At 43.3% G+C, this 19,652-nt stretch overlaps 1 protein-coding gene and 1 long non-coding RNA gene across 2 annotated transcripts in view; one reads left to right on the top strand and one right to left on the bottom strand.

The window, feature by feature from the left end:
* LOC106987826 (uncharacterized) overlaps positions 1-16,454 on the bottom strand; it is a 51,129-nt gene extending 34,675 nt beyond the window's left edge. Inside the window, exons 1-3 of the long non-coding RNA XR_008289376.1 lie at positions 16,119-16,454; positions 3,179-3,372; positions 2,200-2,440 (exon numbers count right to left, since the gene is read on the bottom strand). This is a non-coding gene — a long non-coding RNA (uncharacterized LOC106987826). The remainder of the gene's footprint in view (positions 1-2,199; positions 2,441-3,178; positions 3,373-16,118) is intronic.
* A 145-nt stretch (positions 16,455-16,599) lies between these two features.
* Positions 16,600-19,652, top strand: part of SNX18 (sorting nexin 18) — a 29,826-nt gene continuing 26,773 nt past the window's right edge. Inside the window, exon 1 of the mRNA XM_015086141.3 lies at positions 16,600-18,431. Within this exon, the coding sequence (XP_014941627.2) occupies positions 16,811-18,431 (1,621 nt within the window). The 5' untranslated portion in view covers positions 16,600-16,810. The remainder of the gene's footprint in view (positions 18,432-19,652) is intronic.

Raw genomic sequence — 19,652 nt, 5'->3', positions numbered from 1 at the left:
ACTTGTCAAGAGACCAACACACCCATCAGGCCACTCAGGTAGTAAAGTTGGGATACCATAGTACCTCCCATTTGTTTAGTGAGTTACACTTCAAGATTGCCATTTTGAAAGTCAAATTTCTCCTTATCTCTCTGCTCTCTTTATCTCACTTATAGACACTGTCTATCCATCCAGATTCTCCATCTTCATGCCTCGGTGTCACCAAGGCTTGCCAGTTTTATCTACTAAGTATTATTCTCTTCATCCTTTTCTCTCCCTGCAGACATTGTTTACCTTAATCATGTTTCACGTGGAATCATTCAATAGTTCCCTCAGGCTTGCCACTTTCAATGGATCTGTCTTACATTGACTGATCCTTTCATGTCCCTCATTGCAAACGCCTCCCATCCTCATACAGCACGGTTTCCTTATAGCATGCGTTCCCCTTCACTCCTTCTACACCTCACCTTGTATTATTTTACACTACAACATTCCTGATTTCCTGTATTTCTCAGCACCCACCATGGTGTTTTGTATCTTTGTGCTTCTGATGCTTTCTCTGCCTCAAATACTAATCCTCTCTTTGACTAAGCCCTTTTCCTTTAAAAACTCAGGTCTTGTAATAGACAAGGACATGATACAAGAAAAGGAAATCAGAAGTATAATATTGGAAAGGATACTGTCATCCAGGAAAACCCAAAAGAAACAACAGAAAAATTTCTACCAGCAGTAAGACAGTTCCATAAGGCAGCATGATCAAGATTGTACCCAGGAACGTCTATCAAATGGGGAATGGGACATTTCAATAAATTACAGTACATCCATATAATGTGATGTTATGGTGCTGTAAGAAAGAATGAGGATACTAAACTCCGACGCGGAAGTAGTTCTAAGATACATCATTAAATTTAAAAAACAAGGGGCAGAGCAATGTGTATAGTGTGCCTATCTGTGTAATGAAGGAGGAGGGATAAACATGTTTGTGTAAGGGAACTCTTGAATAACAGCAAGGTACTACAAAAGTTTTTGTTTTTGGATAGGGATAGTGAAGAGGGTTGGGAGTAGAGAGTATGGGAGAGTCGGTATGGGAGCAAGACTTACTTTACACTCTATGTTGTTCAGTTTTGAATCCTGTGAATTTGATACCTATGCAAAAGACATACACCAAAAACAAAAGAAAAAACAAAACCTCAGCCATCACCTCTACTCTTCTGTCTCCTTCAGATGAGAGGAAGCTCAGAGTGGTGGCCAGAAACCGAGACTTGGCACCAGGCCGACCTGCACTTACCAGCTTTTTGACCTTGGGAAAATCATTCTCCTCCTTTATAATTTGGGAATGACAATTCTCAAAACAACCCTTCTGAGTGAATATTAAGTATGATAATGTTTGTAATATAATTAACACAGTGACTTACATAAAATTAGCACCTGGTATTTTATATGTACACACACACACACACATACCCACATATAAGTATACACATATATATTTGTCTATATTAACATATGCACTTGCATATATATCTACACATATGTGCATTTGACTAACACACTGTACTGAAATGATCAAATGATCTGTTTGTGTCTATTTCTCTCCACATCAACTCTCCTTGTCCCCATCCCCACAGGCTTCTATGATTTCTTAATATTTTTATTTCTGGTACAGGCACATTTAAGTGATCAAGAAATATTTGTTAAATTGTTGGTGAACTAAGCGTGGCCAGTTCTTAAGACTCTCTGAACACAGGGAAAAAAATCAACAGAAATATCCTGAAAATTTTCAGTCAAGTCATACTAACTGCTAAGGTTGGTATTATTGCAACTTTCTTCTCTCCCTATACCTTGCCCCTCCATGAAGACCAGAAAAGTATTTATAGACCAGTCGGAGCCAGAGATGGAGATTCTTTTCTATCATAGGTTCTCATTAGAACCAGTTGAGGGTTGAATGAAGGACAAATGCTGTGCCTGAGTTGCCCTTCTCAGTGCTCCCCCCAGCAAGCAGCATCTCCAAGTACTTGCACTTAAAAAACTTCAGATCCAGACCACACTTCAATTTGCTGATCCCCTTGGCTTAAAATTTATAGAAGCCCAGATTCCAATAAACAGCACAAACAGGCAATGCACAAACAGGAATTCTTTGGATTCCTCTAAAAAGAAAAACTTCAGTTTAGTTAGGCAGGTCTGTGCCCCCCCTTTCCTCCCAGTAGGAGTTTGGCTTACCATTGAAGCTGGGTCCCCTGAGAGTCCGCTGGGGTACAGGAAAGCCTGACTTGCTCACTGGGGCTAGTCTCTTGCTCCTGAGAGTTCAGCTTTAACAGTCCACCTGGCAGTGCAAATATCCTTTCCTTCTAGACACAGAAATGACACGGTGTTATGTCTTCTGCCGGCTCCCAACCCGTCCTGCCTCGTTGCATCAAGGCATGAAGCTTAAGCCTCTTATGTGCTTCCCAGGATAACAATGCTGTTTAAAAAAATATTTCAGGTTGGTAATTTTTCTGCATGCCTGATTTAGCCACCAGACTCATCTCCAGATATTTAATATAGAAACATGAATTTATAGAATTTGTATAAATTTATATATGAATATAAATTTATTTGTATAAATTTATATGTGAATATAAATTTATAAAGACCCTCTACATATCCTACTTCATATATTAAAAGGACTCTTTCCTATAGAATTCATTCACAAGATTTCCTAAAAAGAAAACTGTCCTTGTTCACTTAAAATATTTTATTTACCTGAATCTTATTTTTTTTATTTATCCGCTATAAAATGAGTATCTTCGATGTAAGTGTACGTGTGTAGTACCCTAGATTAAATGAATCTAATATATGCTTTTTCCTTTTAAAATTCTTCTCTAGGTATAGTTCTGAGTCAGGTTCGACATAATGGCATTTAGTGGCTCTGTAGATCTTTAAGCAAATTTGTTGATGTCAGTATTGTCTCTGCCACTGAAAAGGCATCTGATCCATTCTGCTACACACCCCCCCCCAACTCTGATTTTTATAAACATGTTCTCCCAGCTGGGTCAATATGCATAGAATGGGATGGGGAAAATGTTTAGTGCTAAGCAGCCTGCCTTCTCTTATTATGACAGGGGGCATTTAAATGACATTTGTCATTTTAAGGGAGCAGAGTTTTTCTCCAAAGGAGGAGCTGGTCCAAACCTGCTCTGGGGAAAATCAATTATACTACCTTGAATGGAAATGGGCATTTCTCCTCCAGATGTCTGTTGTGCTGTGGTCTGACCTCCTTGAAGATCTTAAAGCATTTCCAGGAGAAATACAGTTCATGCAACGCAGCATCACTTCTCAGGGCTCAGTTGTTTTCTCCAGCAAGGATTAAGGCAGGTAAGAAGTAACTTGGACTTTCAAAATGAGTGTTGCAAACTGGAAGCCAATAGTGCAAATGTTGCCTTCAGACACATGTCATTTGACTCACACAATATTTTAAAAATCAGGACATTTTTACATACAAATGAAGATTAGTTGCTTCTTAGAAAAATCAAGCCATATGGCAATATAGGGCCTGTATTCTGGCATGTCACCAAGGGGCAGGGGCTGAGTCTTGGTCCTCTTTAGATGAGGTGCACTCTCCTCAGGTCACCACAGGCCCCCGACTCCCCACCCCTCTGGACCCCTCCACTAGGCCTGTTTACATGACTTGCCTGTCCCATGCAGGCATTTGAATTGATGACTTCTTACTTAAAATGTTATCTATAGCTCATATTAAAGCATCGATCTCTTATGTTTACTTTTTTAATGTTTATTTATTTTTGAGACAGTGTGTGCAAGTGGGGTGGGGGTAGAGGGCAGAGAGAGAGAGAGAGAGAGAGAGAGAGAGAGAGAGAATCCCACGCAGGCTCCATGCTGTCACTCAGAGCCCCACACAGGTCTTGAGCTCACGAACCTAACAGTTAGATCACGACCTGATAGGAAATTAAGAGTTGGACGTCTGGGGTGCCTGGGTGGCTTAGTCGGTTGGGCATCCAACTTCAGCTTGGGTCATGGTCTCATGGTTTGTGGGTTCGAGCCCCGCGTCGGGCTCTGTGCTGACAGCTCAGAGCCTGGAGCCTGCTTCAGATTCTGTGCCACCCTCTCTCTCTGCTCCTCTCCCATATTCTCTCTCTCTCAAAAATAAATAAACATTAAAAAATTAAAATAAAGAAAAAAGAATTGGACACCTAACCCACTGAGTCACCCAGGTACCCCTCTCTCATGTTTAAATAATAGGTCTGATTTCTACCCAGCCCATGTAGATTAGATTGCTAGATTATCCTTACAGAAATCTAATTTGTAATTAGCAATACTCTCCTAAATTGCTGTTAAGTTCTTACTGTGATAAATATTCTATTATGTACATATTATTTCTCTTCCAAGTCACTCCCTGTCTTAGACACTAGTATGTTTTGATAGGTGTCTTTGAGGAGTTGTCACTATACTGTGAAAATCAATATTTAGTAAAATTTCACTTAGGTTTTTTTTTTGTAATTCTTTTAGGTTTGCTTGTTGGTTTACTTCTTTGAATTTTATTTTATTTTTTAATGACTTATTTTTAAAATATTTTTATTCATTTTTGAGAGAGAGGGAAGGGGAGGGGCAGAGAGTGAGGGAAACACAGAATCAGAAACAGGCTCCAGGCTCCGAGAGCTTTCGGCACAGAGCCCAACTCGGGGCTTGAGAACCTTGAGATCATGACCGGAGCCTACGTTGGAGGCTTAACTGACCGAGCCACCCAGGTGCCCCCACTTCTTTGAATTTTAGATTCTGCTGTAATCTCTGACCTCCAGGCAAGGTGAATGAATGGAGTTCTGATATGTTAATGAGATAAAGGTCTCATTAGAATTAATCAGAGAAAGACAGGCGCAGCTGCTGCAGAGAGAGCCAGCATTATCAGCAATAAGGGAAGTAAGGGTTCTCTCAGAGCACTAGCTTCTTTCCCTGGAGTAACAGAATGCTTCCCTTCCCGCCCCTCTTCCTAATCTCCTACATTTTAACTTTACAAATGACTTTTTTTTTTTCTCTTTAACTAAAGGAAAAAAACCCAGCAGATTCTTTCCACTGCCACATCTAGGAACTAAAAATTACCATGTTTATCTGGAAACACATCCTTCAATTCTTCTCCTAAAGTTGGCTACTGTTCATGTTTATATTTCCTACAGCTACTACATATCTTATTACTTCCAACATGAAATATTTGAGTACCTCCTGTATTCCTGCCATTAGGACAGCCACAGGGAAATAGTTATGAACCCAGGATAATGCCAGTCTGTGAAAACCACCACCTCAAACTCTTGGAGTGTTCACCCTGAAACTCATGTAAATGGGGCAGATGGACAGATTGGTAATGAATAAGTAACACACTGGTACAGATGCCACAAAACAGGTATGAACAGAATGCTCTGTGAACTCAAGGGAAGGGATAAGTTATTCTGCCAGGAGAAGCTTCTTGGGAGAAGAGGAACAGGAGTTTGAAGGATGACTAGTTTTGCCCACACAGGAAGAAAAGTGGATACTCCAGGCAGAGGAAAGAGCCTATGTGAAAGGCCCAAATCTCGATGCACATGTAACCTGTTGAGGAAATGATGGGAAAGCTAGTATGGCTAAAGTGAATAGTAATACCAGAGCATTTCAGAGGACGTTTGCAACAATCCATTACAGTAAGAAATGCAGCTGAAACTTGGGTGGTAGTAGAATGGATGAAGGGGGGCTAAATTCAGGGTACAGGTGGAAGATGAAGGAACGGTAGCAGTCAGGGACAACTGAAGTTTCCTCTGTGGGAGCATCTCTGCACGCTAGCAATATCAGAGGGAAAAACACAAGAGGCAGCACATCTGGGGTCAGCCAGCAGGGCTGGGACACTGGGAGTCTGAAGAATGATCTCTTTGGTGAAATCCAAATGGATGGTCTTCATTTTTTTTTTTCTGATATGACTTTTTCCCTCTCTTCCTTGAAATGCTTTTCTCTTATTTTCTAATACATCACCTTCCTACATTCCTTTTTACCTATGTGATCCTTCCTTCTCAGGCTTGCAGAGGAAAAGGAATGACTGAGGGAGGCTATCTGTTGTCGGTTCACTGTTCCTATCTCGTGTCTACGCTCTTTCACTCTATTTTCTATTTCACAGCCCCTCAGTTACCACCTATGGACTAACTTCTAACTCCATGTCTGCCTCAATCTTTCTCTGGGTTCCAGACTTTTGTGCCACTGCCTAGGACATTTCCATCAGGGCACAGGCACTTCAAACTCAACATCCAAAACTGCTCTCATCTTCCCTGGCTCTCATGGATGTCTCATCTCAGCCAATGGCCCTCCATCTACTTGGTTTCTGACTCCTCTCAAGTCTAAGTTCCATGCGACCATTTCAGTCTTGGTTACCACTAACACAGTGAGTGGCTCACACATAGCACTCAAATATTGGTACAGTAAATGAATGAGGCAGAATGGGCTCTTACGTGTCTGGTTTCTGTCAACCCTCCTGGGAAAAAATGTCATCCTCTACCTTTCTCCCATCCCACTTTAGCTTCAGTTAATCAAATTAGTTTCCATTTGCTTCAGAAAGCCTTCCCTGACTACTACCCCACCTCCCTGGTCTGCTAAGTTCCATAATTTCCTGTATACACCCTAACCATAGCACACAGCGTGTAGTTTCCATGAGCGCCAATTTCACCAACCAGCTCCATGAGGGATAAAGCAGTATCTTCTTTATACCCTGGTGCCTATTTGCTTGATGGAAGGAAGCTAGCAAAGAAGGAAGAACAGACTGGCAGATATTCTGTAGGAAATGTCCAGAACATATTTGGAAATGAGTATGGAGCTTACAAGAGGGCTATGGCAGACAGAGATCTGAATTATCCATGGTGATGCCACTGGGGTGATCATTCTCACCCTGGAAAATGTGTGAGGGACAAACTCTTCTAGGTGTATAGGGGCTGAGATGGGAGACAGTCCTGGGTATGAGACAGCAAAGAGAGTGGGGACTGTGGTGAATTAGCAATAACAGCCGTGTCGAAAGGGGATCAGCTATAACTGCTATGCAGAAGTACTGGCCCAGTGTAGCCAGATCTTCTGACTTCTTTTTCCAAAAGGAGCCAGAAATCCCTATTTTTTAATGAGTGAGAAGTCTCTCACATTTTAAACTAAACACTGGGCCATATTCAGGCAGTGGCTTGGCAATTTGTGACTCCTGGTATAAAACATTAAGAAAAGCAGACTTACAAACTATGACATTGCATATATATTGATGATGGGAAGAAAAACAGGCCACAATTCAAAAGGGGGGACAGAAAAGATCTACAAGAACTGCTCATTAGCCACTAGCTGAGTTAATCTAGGAAACATATTTGAGGAAAGAGGACAATTTATAAAGGGGGCTGTCAAGTAATGAATATTGGATCAGGTCCTTAGTCTGATTTTGGAGTAGGAATGAGCTCCGTGAAAGAGGTCCAGTATTGAAAAATGAGGGATTTCTTTAATAGTAGTAGATAAATTTTTAGAGACTTGGGGTACAGTCTCAGCTATACATATCACTACAGAAATGAACATCATAAAATCCAAATGTGAAAATATGTCCAAGTCACCTCAACAATGAATCACACCATTTAAAAAATTAATTTGAATCATTAGACAATACTTTAAATTATATTAAAATTAATTTTATACCATGAGCATTGTGTGAACTTATGAACATAATACGGACTTATTTCATTAAATCCAGTTAAGATCACATGAAGTGATTTTTTTTTTTACTCCCATTTTTCAGACTAAGAAACTAAGGTTGAGAAAGGTTCATTTGTTCATTCATTTATTCATTCAGTTGACAAATATTTATTGGATTTAAAACATTTTTCAATGTTTACTTTGGGAGAGAGAGGGAGAGAGAGAGAGGGCACGAGCCTGAGTGGAGGAGGGGTAGAGAGCAAGGGAGAGAGAGAGAATTCCAACCAGGCTCTGTGCTGCCAGCACAGGACCCAACTCCGGGATCGATCTCATGGACCATTAGATCGTGACCTGAGCGAAAATCAAGAGTCAGACCCTTAACCAACTGAGCCACCCAGGTGCCCCTAACATTTATTTGATTTACTATGCTGGGCATACAGTACTGCACAAAGAAGACAAAATCCCTGTCCTCAAAGAGTTTTAATCCTTGTGAAACCAAGTAGACACAGAAGTACAGTAAGTAGCCTTCCTTTCAGACATGGCGCTTTCTTTGAATCCAGGCCTTCTATTAATTCTCAGCTACAAAGCTTCTAGCAAGCAGCCAATACTCTTTAATAATAACAGTTTTACAGAGCCAGCAGGGGGCAGACCTATGACTCAGACAATGAAAGTTCTCAGGACAGCTAAGTAGTCACTGGCCTGCTTCCCAGCCACGTGATCTCAGCTGAGCTCCCTCTGCAGTTGGATTTCCTGCCCTGTGACACTAGAGATGATAATACCTGCTCTGTTCATGGAAGAGTTGCAGTGAAAATACAGCAGGAAATAAGATTTTAAGAGGTGAATGTTCTTATGAAATCCTATGTATATATTTGTATAATGTTTGGTATATTATACAAAAAGTTCCAAGTAAATATAAATACAGTGTAATTTGTAATACTATACAAATAGCCAAATGCAAATACAAATCAACCAATGGTGAAATTCCCAGAAATCTCAGAAAATCTGGAGTATTGTTCTGGATTGTTGAGCTAGCTTTAAGATTGCTAACGTAATGAGAAGTGTCATTTAATTGCTTTAGAAGCATTTCCTTACAGCTGGACACAGAGGGGCAGAGGCAAACAGACCCAGATACATGAAGAGTTACTGAGAAGAGCTGACCTCCAGGGAGGAAAGTCACTGAAGAAGTATTTGTTAATTGCCTACCATGTTTGTTTTATTCATTGCCATATCGTCAGTGCCTGGGACAAACTTCCTGCTCTGAAAAGGTTTGCATCCCAACAAGGGAGACAATTACTATATAGATGTGTTTACGGTAGGTAGTAAGTGCTACACAGAAAAGAAACACAGAATGATGGCTGGGGGGTGGAAGGGAGAGAGCAAGTATTAGTTAGGATAATTAAAGCCAGCTGCACCAATAAACAAATCATGCAATCTCAGTGGCTGAACCAACAAAGGTTTCTCTTCTCAGAAAGTCTGATTGGTGTCGGTCACTCAGGGACCTAGGCCGTCTCCACCTTACTTCTGGGTTCTCCAAGGCAGAAGAAGAAAGGAGGGATAGAGGAGCTACAATGATTCTGAATAAAGTGAAAATGCAGCGTGGTGGATCTCAGGGGGAAGAGGATTCCAGACAGAAAAAGCAAGCAAACAAACAAAAAACATCAAGGACAAAACCTGAGGCAAATTCTGGTGTCTGGTCTGACATGTAAGAAGCTTAGAAGTTGTTACTCCATTCTCAGGAGAAGTAAAAAGACGAACAAACTGAAAAAAAGCAAATATTCTTAGATTCATAAGAGAAGTGAAGTTACAGCACAAACCACTACATCCATATTGGAGAGACCAACAGATGAATATAGAGAATCACACCTTGGCAGAGCAGAAGCCTCTGTAGGAAACAGTGTTGGGGTGGGAACATCTGAACTGTAATTGATGAATTGCTGGAGGACCCGTGCGGACAACTCAGAGTTAAAAACTCCGGGGAGACCCAGCCATTAGACAGTCCCCACATTTTTGTGAGTTTTACCTCCTGGATCTCTACCAGATCCTCACAGTGAATACTGGAGAAAAATCCTCTACTGCTTCTGGCAGGGGAAGGGGTAAAGACACCATTTTTAAACATGCTAGAGCATTGTGTTCTTCTAACAAGGTGCAACCTCAGGAGAAACTATTTAACCTGAGCCTAACCTGCTGGGATTTTATTAGGGCCTAATTGATCTAGAGGAAAGGAAATCTCCAACTCCAGCACACTCTAACCACCGTGTCCCACTTAACGGAAGAGGAAAAAAAAAAAAGCCCTAAGAAGTACACGTGAAGTTCACAGTCCAGAGGCAGAGGCTCACTAAAGGCCCAACAATCACCATAAAATGCTTCCCTTCCCCACTGTACCTTACCACACATAATAAAAGGCCTATTTACAAAAGTTCCTCTTACCTAGCAAAATATGCCTGGCTATGAGGAAAATATTACAAGGCATACTAAAAGGCCAAAAAATAAAGTCAAACAAACAACAACAACAAACAAAACAAACAAACAAACCCCAAAGACACAGGTGGAAGAGAGAGCAAGTATCACAACCAGATTCATGTATGTCAGGGATGTTGGAATTACCAGATCAGGAATTTAAAGCAACTGTGATTAATATGCTAAGGGCTCTAATGAATAAAGTAGACAACATGCAAGAATAAATGCAATGTAAACAGAGAGGTGGAAATTCTAAGAAAGACCCAAAAAGAAATGCTAGAGATCACTGTAACAGAAATGAAGCATGTTTCGATGGGCTTGTAGTAGATGGACATGACTGAGGAAAGAATCTCTGAGCTTGAGGATATATCAATAGAAACCTCCAAAACTGAAAAGTATACAGAAAAAAAAAAAAGGCTAAAAAAAGATAACCAGCATAGAATATCCAAGAACTTTGGGACAACTACAAAAAATGTAACATACATGTAATAGGAATAACAGGAGAGTAGAAAGAAGAAAACAGAAGAATTATTTAAAACAACAAGTGAGAATTTCTTCAAATTAATGTCAGATACCAAACTATAGATCCAGGAAATTCAAAGAACACCAGAGAAGACAAATACCAAAAAAAAAAAAAAAAAAAAAAAAAAAAAAAAAAAACCTACGCCTAGGCACATAATTTTAAACTACAGAAAATGAAAGAGTAAGAAAAAAAATCGTAAAAGAAATCAAAGGAAAAAATATCTTACCTATAGAGGAGCAAAAATCAGAACTATATCTCACTTCTCCTCAGAAACGATGCAAGCAAGAGGAGAGTGGAGTCAAATATGTAAAGTGTTGAGAAAAAGAGCTGCCAATTTAGAATTCTGTGCCATGAGAAATTAAGACTTTCTTAGACAAATAAAAATGGAAAGAATTTGTTGCCAGTAGGTTTGCTTTGCAAGAAATGTTAGAAGTTCTTCAGGGAGAGGGAAAATGGTTAATAGATTAGAAACTCAGATCTACTTAAAGAAAGGGAGAACACTGGAGAAGGAATAAGTAAAGGTAAAATAAAATCTCCTATTTTTCTTAATTGATCTAACAAATAACTGCTCAAAATAGTAACAGCAGTGCTTTATTCAACTATGTATGTTTATGAGTGTGTATATATGTGTGTGTGTGTGTATATGTATATATGTATATATACATATACACACACACTTATGTGTGCTTATACATACATAAAATAAATGATATAAATAAATATGTATACACACACACACTTATGTGTGCTTATACATATTTTATACATAAAATAAATGATATCAATGCTACAAGGGGCCAGAAGAATTTGTATTATTTTGTTATTAGAGGGTACTCACACTACCTGTGAAGCACTATAGTGTTAACTGAAAGCAGACTTGGATTACTTGTAATGCGTATTGCAAACTCTAGGCCAACTACTAAAAAAGAAGTTTAACTGATATGTAAGAAAGCAGAGAAAATGGAATCAATGCTTTTCGACATTATATTGGAAGTCCTAGCTAATGCAATAAAGAAAACCAAGAAATAAAAGGCATACACATTGGGAAGAAATAAAACTCTCTTTGTGTGCAGATGACATGATTGGCTATGTAGAAATCCCCAAGAGAATCAACTAAACCCTCCTCCCACCCCTAGAGCTCAAAAGTGATTACAGCAAGGTTGCAGGATGCACAGTTAATATACAGAAACCAATTGTTTTCCTACACATACTAGCAATGAACAAGTGGAATTAAAAGCACAATACCACTCACCTTAGCACCCTCTGAAAATGAAACACTTCGGTATAAATCTGACAAAATATGTAAAAGATCTATATGAGGAGAAACCAAAACTCTGACGAAAGAAATCAAAGCACTAAGTAAAAGGAGAGATATTCCATGTTCTTGGATAGGAAGATTCAAGATGTCATCTCCTTCCAACTTGATCTGTAGATTCAATGTGATCCCAATCAAAATCCCAGCATTATTTTGTAGCTATCAACAAACTGATTATAAAGCTTACCTGGAGAGGCAAGAGACCCAGAATGGCCAAGACAATACTGAAGTAGAAGAACAAAGAGGGCTGACACTACTCAATTTTAAGTCTTACTCTATAATTTTTTAAAAATTTATTCATTCTGAGACAGACAGAGAGAGTGAGCAGGGGAGGGACAGAAAGAGAGGGAGAGAGAGAATCCCAAGCAGGCTCCACACTGTCAGCTCGGAGCCTGATATGGGGCTTGAACTTCCAAAATGTAAGATCATGATCTGAGCCAAAACCAAGAGTCGGACGCTTAACCGACTGAGCCACCCAGGCACCTGTAAGTCTTAACTCTAACGCTGAAGTAATCAAGACAGTGTGGTACCGGTGGAAAAATAGAGGGATCAATGGGACAGAATATAGAGCCCAGAAATAGATTCACACAAATATAGTCAACTGATCTTTGACAAAGGAGGAAAGGCAACACAAAGAGGCACAGATAGTCTTTTTGACAAATGGTGCTGGAGCAGCTGGGCATCTGCATGCAAAAATCAATCAATCAGTCTAGACACAGACCTTATACCTTCCACAAAAATTAACTCAAAATGGATCAGAGACTTCAATATGAAATGCAAAACTATAAAACTCCTAGAAGATAACAAGAAAACCTAAATGATGTTGGGTATGGCAATGACTTTTTAGTTATAATTCCAAAGCACTATCCATGAAATAAATAATTGATAAGCTGGACTACATTAAAATTAAAAACTTCTGCTTTGTAAAAGACAACATCAAGAGAATGAGAAGACAAGTCACAGACTGACAGCAATATTTACAAAAGACATCTGATAAAGGATTATTTTCCAAAATGTACACAATTTCTTTTTTTTCCAAAATGTACAAAATATTCTTAAAAGTCAATAATAAGGAAGCAAACAACTCAATTTAAAAATGGGCCAAAAATCTTAACAGACTACCTCACTGAGGAAGACATACAGGGACACCTGGGTGGCTCAGTCAGTTTAGTGACTGACTCTTGATTTCAGCTCAGGTCGTGATCTCATGGTAGGGAGATCAAGCCCCGCATCTGGTTCCGTGCTGAACGTGGAACCTGTTTAAGATTCTCCCTCTCTCTCTCTCTCCCTCTCTCTCTCTCTCTCTCTCTTTTTCCCCCTGCTCCCCTCCCCCATTCACACACACACTCTCTCTCTCTAAAATTAAAAAAAATTAATCATAAAAAAGATATACGGATGGCAAATAAGATGTCCTACATCATATGTCATCAGGGAAATGCAAATTAAAATGAGGTGCCACTACCCGCTTATCAGAATAGCCAAAATCCAGAACACTGACAATACCAAATGCTGACAAGGCATTCTGATCCATTGCTGGTGGTAATGCAAAATGGTACAGTCACTTGGGAAGTTGGCAGTTTCTTACAAAACTAAACATACTCTTACCATGCAATCCAGTAATTGAATTCCTTGACATTTACCCAAAGGAGTTTAAAACTTATATTCACACAAAAACCTGCACTGGAGTGTTTATAACAGCTTATTCATAATTGCCCCATTCTAGGAACAACCAAGATATTGTTCAGTTAGACAAATAATAAATAAACTGTGATACATACAGACAATGGAATATTATTAGGGCTAAGAATAAATGAGCTATCAAGCTATGAAAATACATGGAGGAGGCTTAAATGCATATTACCAAGTGAAAGAAGCCTGTCTACAAAGGCTGCATACTGTATGATTCCAACTATATAACACCCTGGAAAAGGCAAAACTATGGAGACATTAAAAGGATCAGTGTTTGCCAGGGGTTAGGAGGGAAGCAGAGATGAACAGGCAGAGCACAGAGGATTTTTAGGGCAGTGAAACTACTCTGTACGCTACTACAATCATAGATGTAGATACATGTCATTATACATTTGTCCAAGCCCATAAAATATACACCGAGAGTGAATCCTAACGTAAACTATGCGCTTTGAGGGATAAAGGTGTGGTAGTGTGGGTTTATCGATGGAAACCAATGCACCTCTCTGATTGGAGATGTTGACAGTGAGGAGGGGCTATATGGAAAATCTCTTGTGCCTTCTGCTCAATTTTGCTATGAACCTAAAACTGCTCTAAAGAAATAAATCTGAGGCACAAATGTGCTTGGCTTGTTCCAGAAATAGCAAAGAAACCGCTGTGGTTTCACTCTAGTTGAAGAGAGGAATGGAAAGAGAAGCAAGGGCCAGGCCACCACATAAGGCCTCACAGGCCAAAGGAAGAAGTGTGAAGATACGGTCGTGTGGAGTTATTTAGTGTCCCGGAATGATGTGTTTTTACAAACGCACAAGGAAATAGAAATAGTTGATGGTTATAAAAATGATTGTGTAAACTAAATTATGAATAGTCTCCATTTTCCAGAGAACTCTTTTAAAAATGTGTTGCTGTATCTACTTCCCTGAGTGCAGAGTTATAATTTTCTAATACTTGAGCACATTTTCTAAATATCCAAGACCCTAAGGAACTTTTCCTGTCACCCAGGAGCCACAGAGCCAGGCACCATGGATAGCCCGTTTCTCTCCTTCACCAAGCCTGATGCCTGGCCTCCCATCAGACTCCTGCCAACTGAATGCTTGTTTGTTCTGGAACTGCAAACAACCTCTGACATCCAGTAGTTCCTCAACTACTGTTTCTAAGGAGCAGCCCAACCAGTCTTTAAAAGCCATCACCTCAAAGTCCTGGAATTTTCACACCTGAAATAGATTTTTAGTCTCTCTGTCTCAAAACCTGAAGCATTGCAGGTTTCGTGTTACTTTAGTGAACGCTTTAACCTAAAAAAGTAACTACCAGATGAATGGTAAGGGTGAAATTAAACGTACTTATCCTAAATATGGTAGGTTAGCTTCTCACAGTTAACAAACAAAATCAATTGTATTGTAGATGTTCCGTGAATGTCGACTTCATGTTTCTGACCACATAAATTGTTGACGATGAAATTCAATGACCTCTCTTGCTTACTGTAAGAAGGATCCTAACTCAGAGTTTTCAACTAAAAATGTTGTAATTCAGAATTTGCTTACAGAATTGAATAAAGGTTTTTGCATTAGGGATAAACACTGTGGGAGTACTTCTGGTATACTGGGTTGGTGGTTTTGCGCAAGATGCTTAGAATACCACAGCCCTTCCTCACAATACTTGTAAACTCTTCTGGCCCGTTTCCCAGATTTGCTTGAAAAGGGTCAGAGGACAGGCTGAAATTAATGACATATGAACGCTGAATCCCAGTTAGAGGTGTCTTTAAAGGAATCATTAGGCTAGACTTAATAAAAGGGGACTATGAGAAGAAAAAACTTGGGGCAAATTATACACTGAAGGAAAAGATGTGAAACAAGGCAACTTCGGAGATGGGAGCTGATTAGTATCTCGGGAAGTGAGTTTTCTTTTTTGAATCTACGTATCTTAAAGATAATATAAATACAGTGAGACACAGATGAATGGACACAGATGGTCACTGATCTCAGATTAGGAGTAGGGGTGTGAACATGAGGGTCCTTTCTGGTGCTACGCCCTGGGATTGTGGTTTTAGGACCCCATTCTCTTTATGAAGGAGAACGGGGTTTTTGCTTTCCCCAACAGCAGTAACATTAGCGACAGCAGCAACAAACACCTGACTGTGCTCCCCATGTATAGTACTCGCCATATATGAATCCCTCTGTTTCATGTTCCCCATCTGTAAAGTAGGGATTACATGATTATCGAATCCCCACAACAACCCTAGGAGGGAGGGAGGTCCAGTGAGTGACTTGCTCAAGGTCAGAAGCTAGGTAGTGTCAGAAAGCGAATTCGAACCCAGTAGCCTGACTCGGAAGTGTAAACTCTCATTCCCCGCACTACGTGAGGCTCAGGGAGCAGAAGGGACATATGCAAAATGCCAGCTCTCCCTGCAGACGTATTTTACTGAAAACTCTCCCGCCCTGATGCCTCTCTTCCCACACCACCCTTAGCCTCTTCATTTGTCAGGCACAACACCTTCCTTACTTTGCTCTTGTCATTCTTCTCCCCTTCTTGCCAGAAGGTTCCAGCGGGTGGAAGACGAAAGGGAGCGGACAGCCCCCGGCACAAGCATCTTGTCTTCTTCTTAGTGCCGTCGCTAATATTCACTGAAACTCCTTTATTAGATGTGTGGTTCAGTTATTCTAGAAGCATTCACTGAGCGCTCCGAGTGGGAACGTTCGTCAGGAACGCAAATATTAATTTACTTTCTAGGATACGTTGTTTTTTTTTTTTTTTACCTAAGAGCCTAAACATCTCAGACAATTCACTTCTTTCTTTCTGAGTGGAAATCTTCGCCCTGCGCCTCACGGCTCAGGGCCCGCCTGAAGGGGGCAGTGGCGGCCGCCGAGTGGGCTCCGCCGGCAGGCGCGGCGGCTCGGCCATCGCTTGCTCTCGCCTGGCGCGCGGCTCTCGGCCGTGGATTAGCGCAGCTGGGGACGTGGGAGGCCGCGGGCCCCGCCCCCGGCCGGCGGCGGCGGCGGCAGCCCAGCGCGGCAGTCGGCGCTGCGAGCCGAGCGACGCGGAGGGCGCGACCGGCGGGCCGGGGCGCGGAGCTGCGCGCTATCTTTTGGCCTCCACTTCGCGCGCCGGGGCGCGGGCGACACCGCGGGTCCCTTCGGCCGGCCCCGGGCTCGCGGCGCCGGGAGTCGGCGGCCGCCCGCCGGGACGCCGGGACCATGGCGCTGCGCGCCCGGGCGCTGTATGACTTTAGGTCGGAGAACCCGGGCGAGATCTCGCTGCGGGAACATGAGGTGCTGAGCCTGTGCAGCGAACAGGACATCGAGGGCTGGCTCGAGGGGGTCAACAGCCGCGGCGACCGTGGCCTCTTCCCGGCCTCGTACGTGCAGGTGATCCGCGCCCCTGAGCCCGGCCCGGCGGGCGACGGGGGTCCGGGAGCTCCAGCTCGCTACGCCAACGTGCCGCCCGGCGGCTTCGAGCCCCTGCCCGCCGCGCCGCCCGCCTCCTTCAAGCCGCCGCCCGACGCCTTCCAGCCGCTGCTGCAACCGCAGCAGGCGCCACCGCCGAGCACCTTCCAGCCGCCGGCTGCGGGCTTCCCGTACGGCGGGGGCGCCCTGCAGCCGTCGCCTCAGCAGCTCTACGGCGGCGGCTACCAGGCCAGCCAGGGCAGCGACGATGACTGGGACGACGAGTGGGACGACAGCTCCACGGTGGCCGACGAGCCCGGCGCGCTGGGCAGCGGCGCGTACCCGGACCTCGACGGCTCGTCGTCCGCGGGCGGCGCGGCCGGCCGCTACCGCCTGTCTACGCGCTCCGACCTGTCGCTGGGCTCCCGCGGCGGCCCGGCACCTCCGCAGCACCACCCGTCGGGGGCCAAGAGCTCAGCTACTGTAAGCCGCAATCTCAACCGCTTTTCTACCTTCGTCAAGTCGGGCGGTGAGGCCTTCGTGCTGGGCGAAGCATCGGGCTTCGTGAAGGACGGGGACAAGCTGTGCGTGGTGCTGGGGCCCTACGGCCCAGAGTGGCAGGAGAACCCTTACCCCTTCCAGTGCACCATCGACGACCCCACCAAACAGACCAAGTTCAAGGGCATGAAGAGCTACATCTCCTACAAGCTGGTGCCCACGCACACGCAGGTGCCGGTGCACCGGCGCTACAAGCACTTCGACTGGCTGTACGCGCGTCTGGCGGAGAAGTTCCCTGTCATCTCGGTGCCCCACCTGCCTGAGAAGCAGGCCACGGGCCGCTTCGAGGAGGACTTCATCTCCAAGCGCAGGAAGGGCCTGATCTGGTGGATGAACCACATGGCCAGCCACCCGGTGCTGGCGCAGTGCGACGTCTTCCAGCACTTCCTGACGTGCCCCAGCAGCACGGATGAGAAGGCCTGGAAACAGGGCAAGAGGAAGGCCGAGAAGGATGAGATGGTGGGCGCCAACTTCTTCCTGACCCTGAGCACGCCCCCCGCCGCCGCCCTCGACCTGCAGGAGGTGGAGAGCAAGATTGATGGCTTCAAGTGCTTCACCAAGAAGATGGACGACAGCGCGCTGCAGCTCAACCACACGGCCAACGAGTTCGCCCGCAAGCAGGTGACGGGCTTCAAGAAGGAGTATCAGAAGGTGGGCCAGTCCTTCCGCGGCCTCAGCCAGGCCTTTGAGCTGGACCAGCAGGCCTTCTCCGCCGGCCTGAACCAGGCCATCGCCTTCACCGGAGATGCCTATGACGCCATCGGCGAGCTCTTTGCCGAGCAGCCCAGGCAGGACCTGGACCCCGTCATGGACCTGTTAGCGCTGTATCAGGGGCACCTGGCCAACTTCCCCGACATCATCCACGTTCAGAAAGGTAAAGCCTGGCCGTTAGAGCAGATGGTCTGGAATGTGTTGTTGAGGCTGAAAGGGCCTCTGATTTGGACAGAAACACCAGTCTCTGTTTCAGACTGGTGTTCTCTGGGTTGGGAATCAAGAAGAGATGTGGAGAGCTGGCCTGTTTTTCTGAGTGTATGATGGATTGTGGGCAGGTAGCTGCCTCCTTAAAGAAATTCCAGACAGTGAGTGGGTACTCTTCAGAGAAAGTTCTGAGAGTACTTTTTATGACAGTGCTATCATTTTCGACTTGAATGGTTGGGTAATGAGCTTCTGGGATCTGTAATCTTGTACCTAGGGTAGAATTAGAAGAGGACCCAAACCATGTTAGGCATCCATTTGAACACTGCAGGGTCACTTACTTAGTGATGGGTTTCAGGAAGCATGGAGATAATGGGGGAAGAACGGATATCTGCAAATAAAGTAAGCCCTGTATCTTCCTTCCACACCTCTCAATCCCTAGTTGGGTAGAGGAATTATAATTAATTCTCTGAGGGTTCTAGCTGGGGCAGTTTAAGAATGTCTTGCCTAGGCTTCTTGCAACCTTTGTAGAATGAGGTTTAAAAAAAAGGCTCACTCTAATTTCAGGAAGTTTTTTCCCTTTAACATTTAGTCATTTTTGAGAGCCAGAGTGTGAGTGGGGGAGGGGCAGAGAGAGCCCAGAGCCAGAGACACAGAATCCGAAGCAGGCTCCAGGCTCTGAGCTGTCAACACAGAGCCCGATGTGGGGCTCGAACCCACAAAACCATGAGATCATGACCTGAGCCAAAGTCGGACACTTAACCTACTGAGCCACCCAGGTGCCCCTAATTTCAGGAAGTTTTACGAAAATCTCTTTAAGCTCAGTCATTTTGAATTCGGAGTCTATTAACCGACTAAAGGTAAAAGAGTATTATCTAGGAAAACGATGTAGGGAAACTACAAAGAATGCACAGCATCTGAGTATCACGTCTGAGGGCGGTGTTCCTGGTTTCCCAGTGAGTTAGCTGCCCAACTCTCAGAGCTTGTTTCATTATTGTTAGTTGTTAGTGTCCCTAATTTTTGTTAAAGCACTAACCTTTGCAGATTATTTTCTTAGAAAATAAATTAGAATCGTCAAGCTTGGAGTGAGAGAATGGGGAGGTGTTGGAGTTAGGGAGGTGGTCTTGCCGGTAAATATCTTCTGTTCAGTGTGGCATTTGTGGCGGGGAGGGAGTTACCT

This window comes from Acinonyx jubatus, chromosome A1 (genome assembly GCF_027475565.1).
Source record: "Acinonyx jubatus isolate Ajub_Pintada_27869175 chromosome A1, VMU_Ajub_asm_v1.0, whole genome shotgun sequence".
Lineage (NCBI taxonomy): Eukaryota > Metazoa > Chordata > Mammalia > Carnivora > Felidae > Acinonyx > Acinonyx jubatus.
This window is presented reverse-complemented; position numbering and strand designations above follow the sequence as displayed.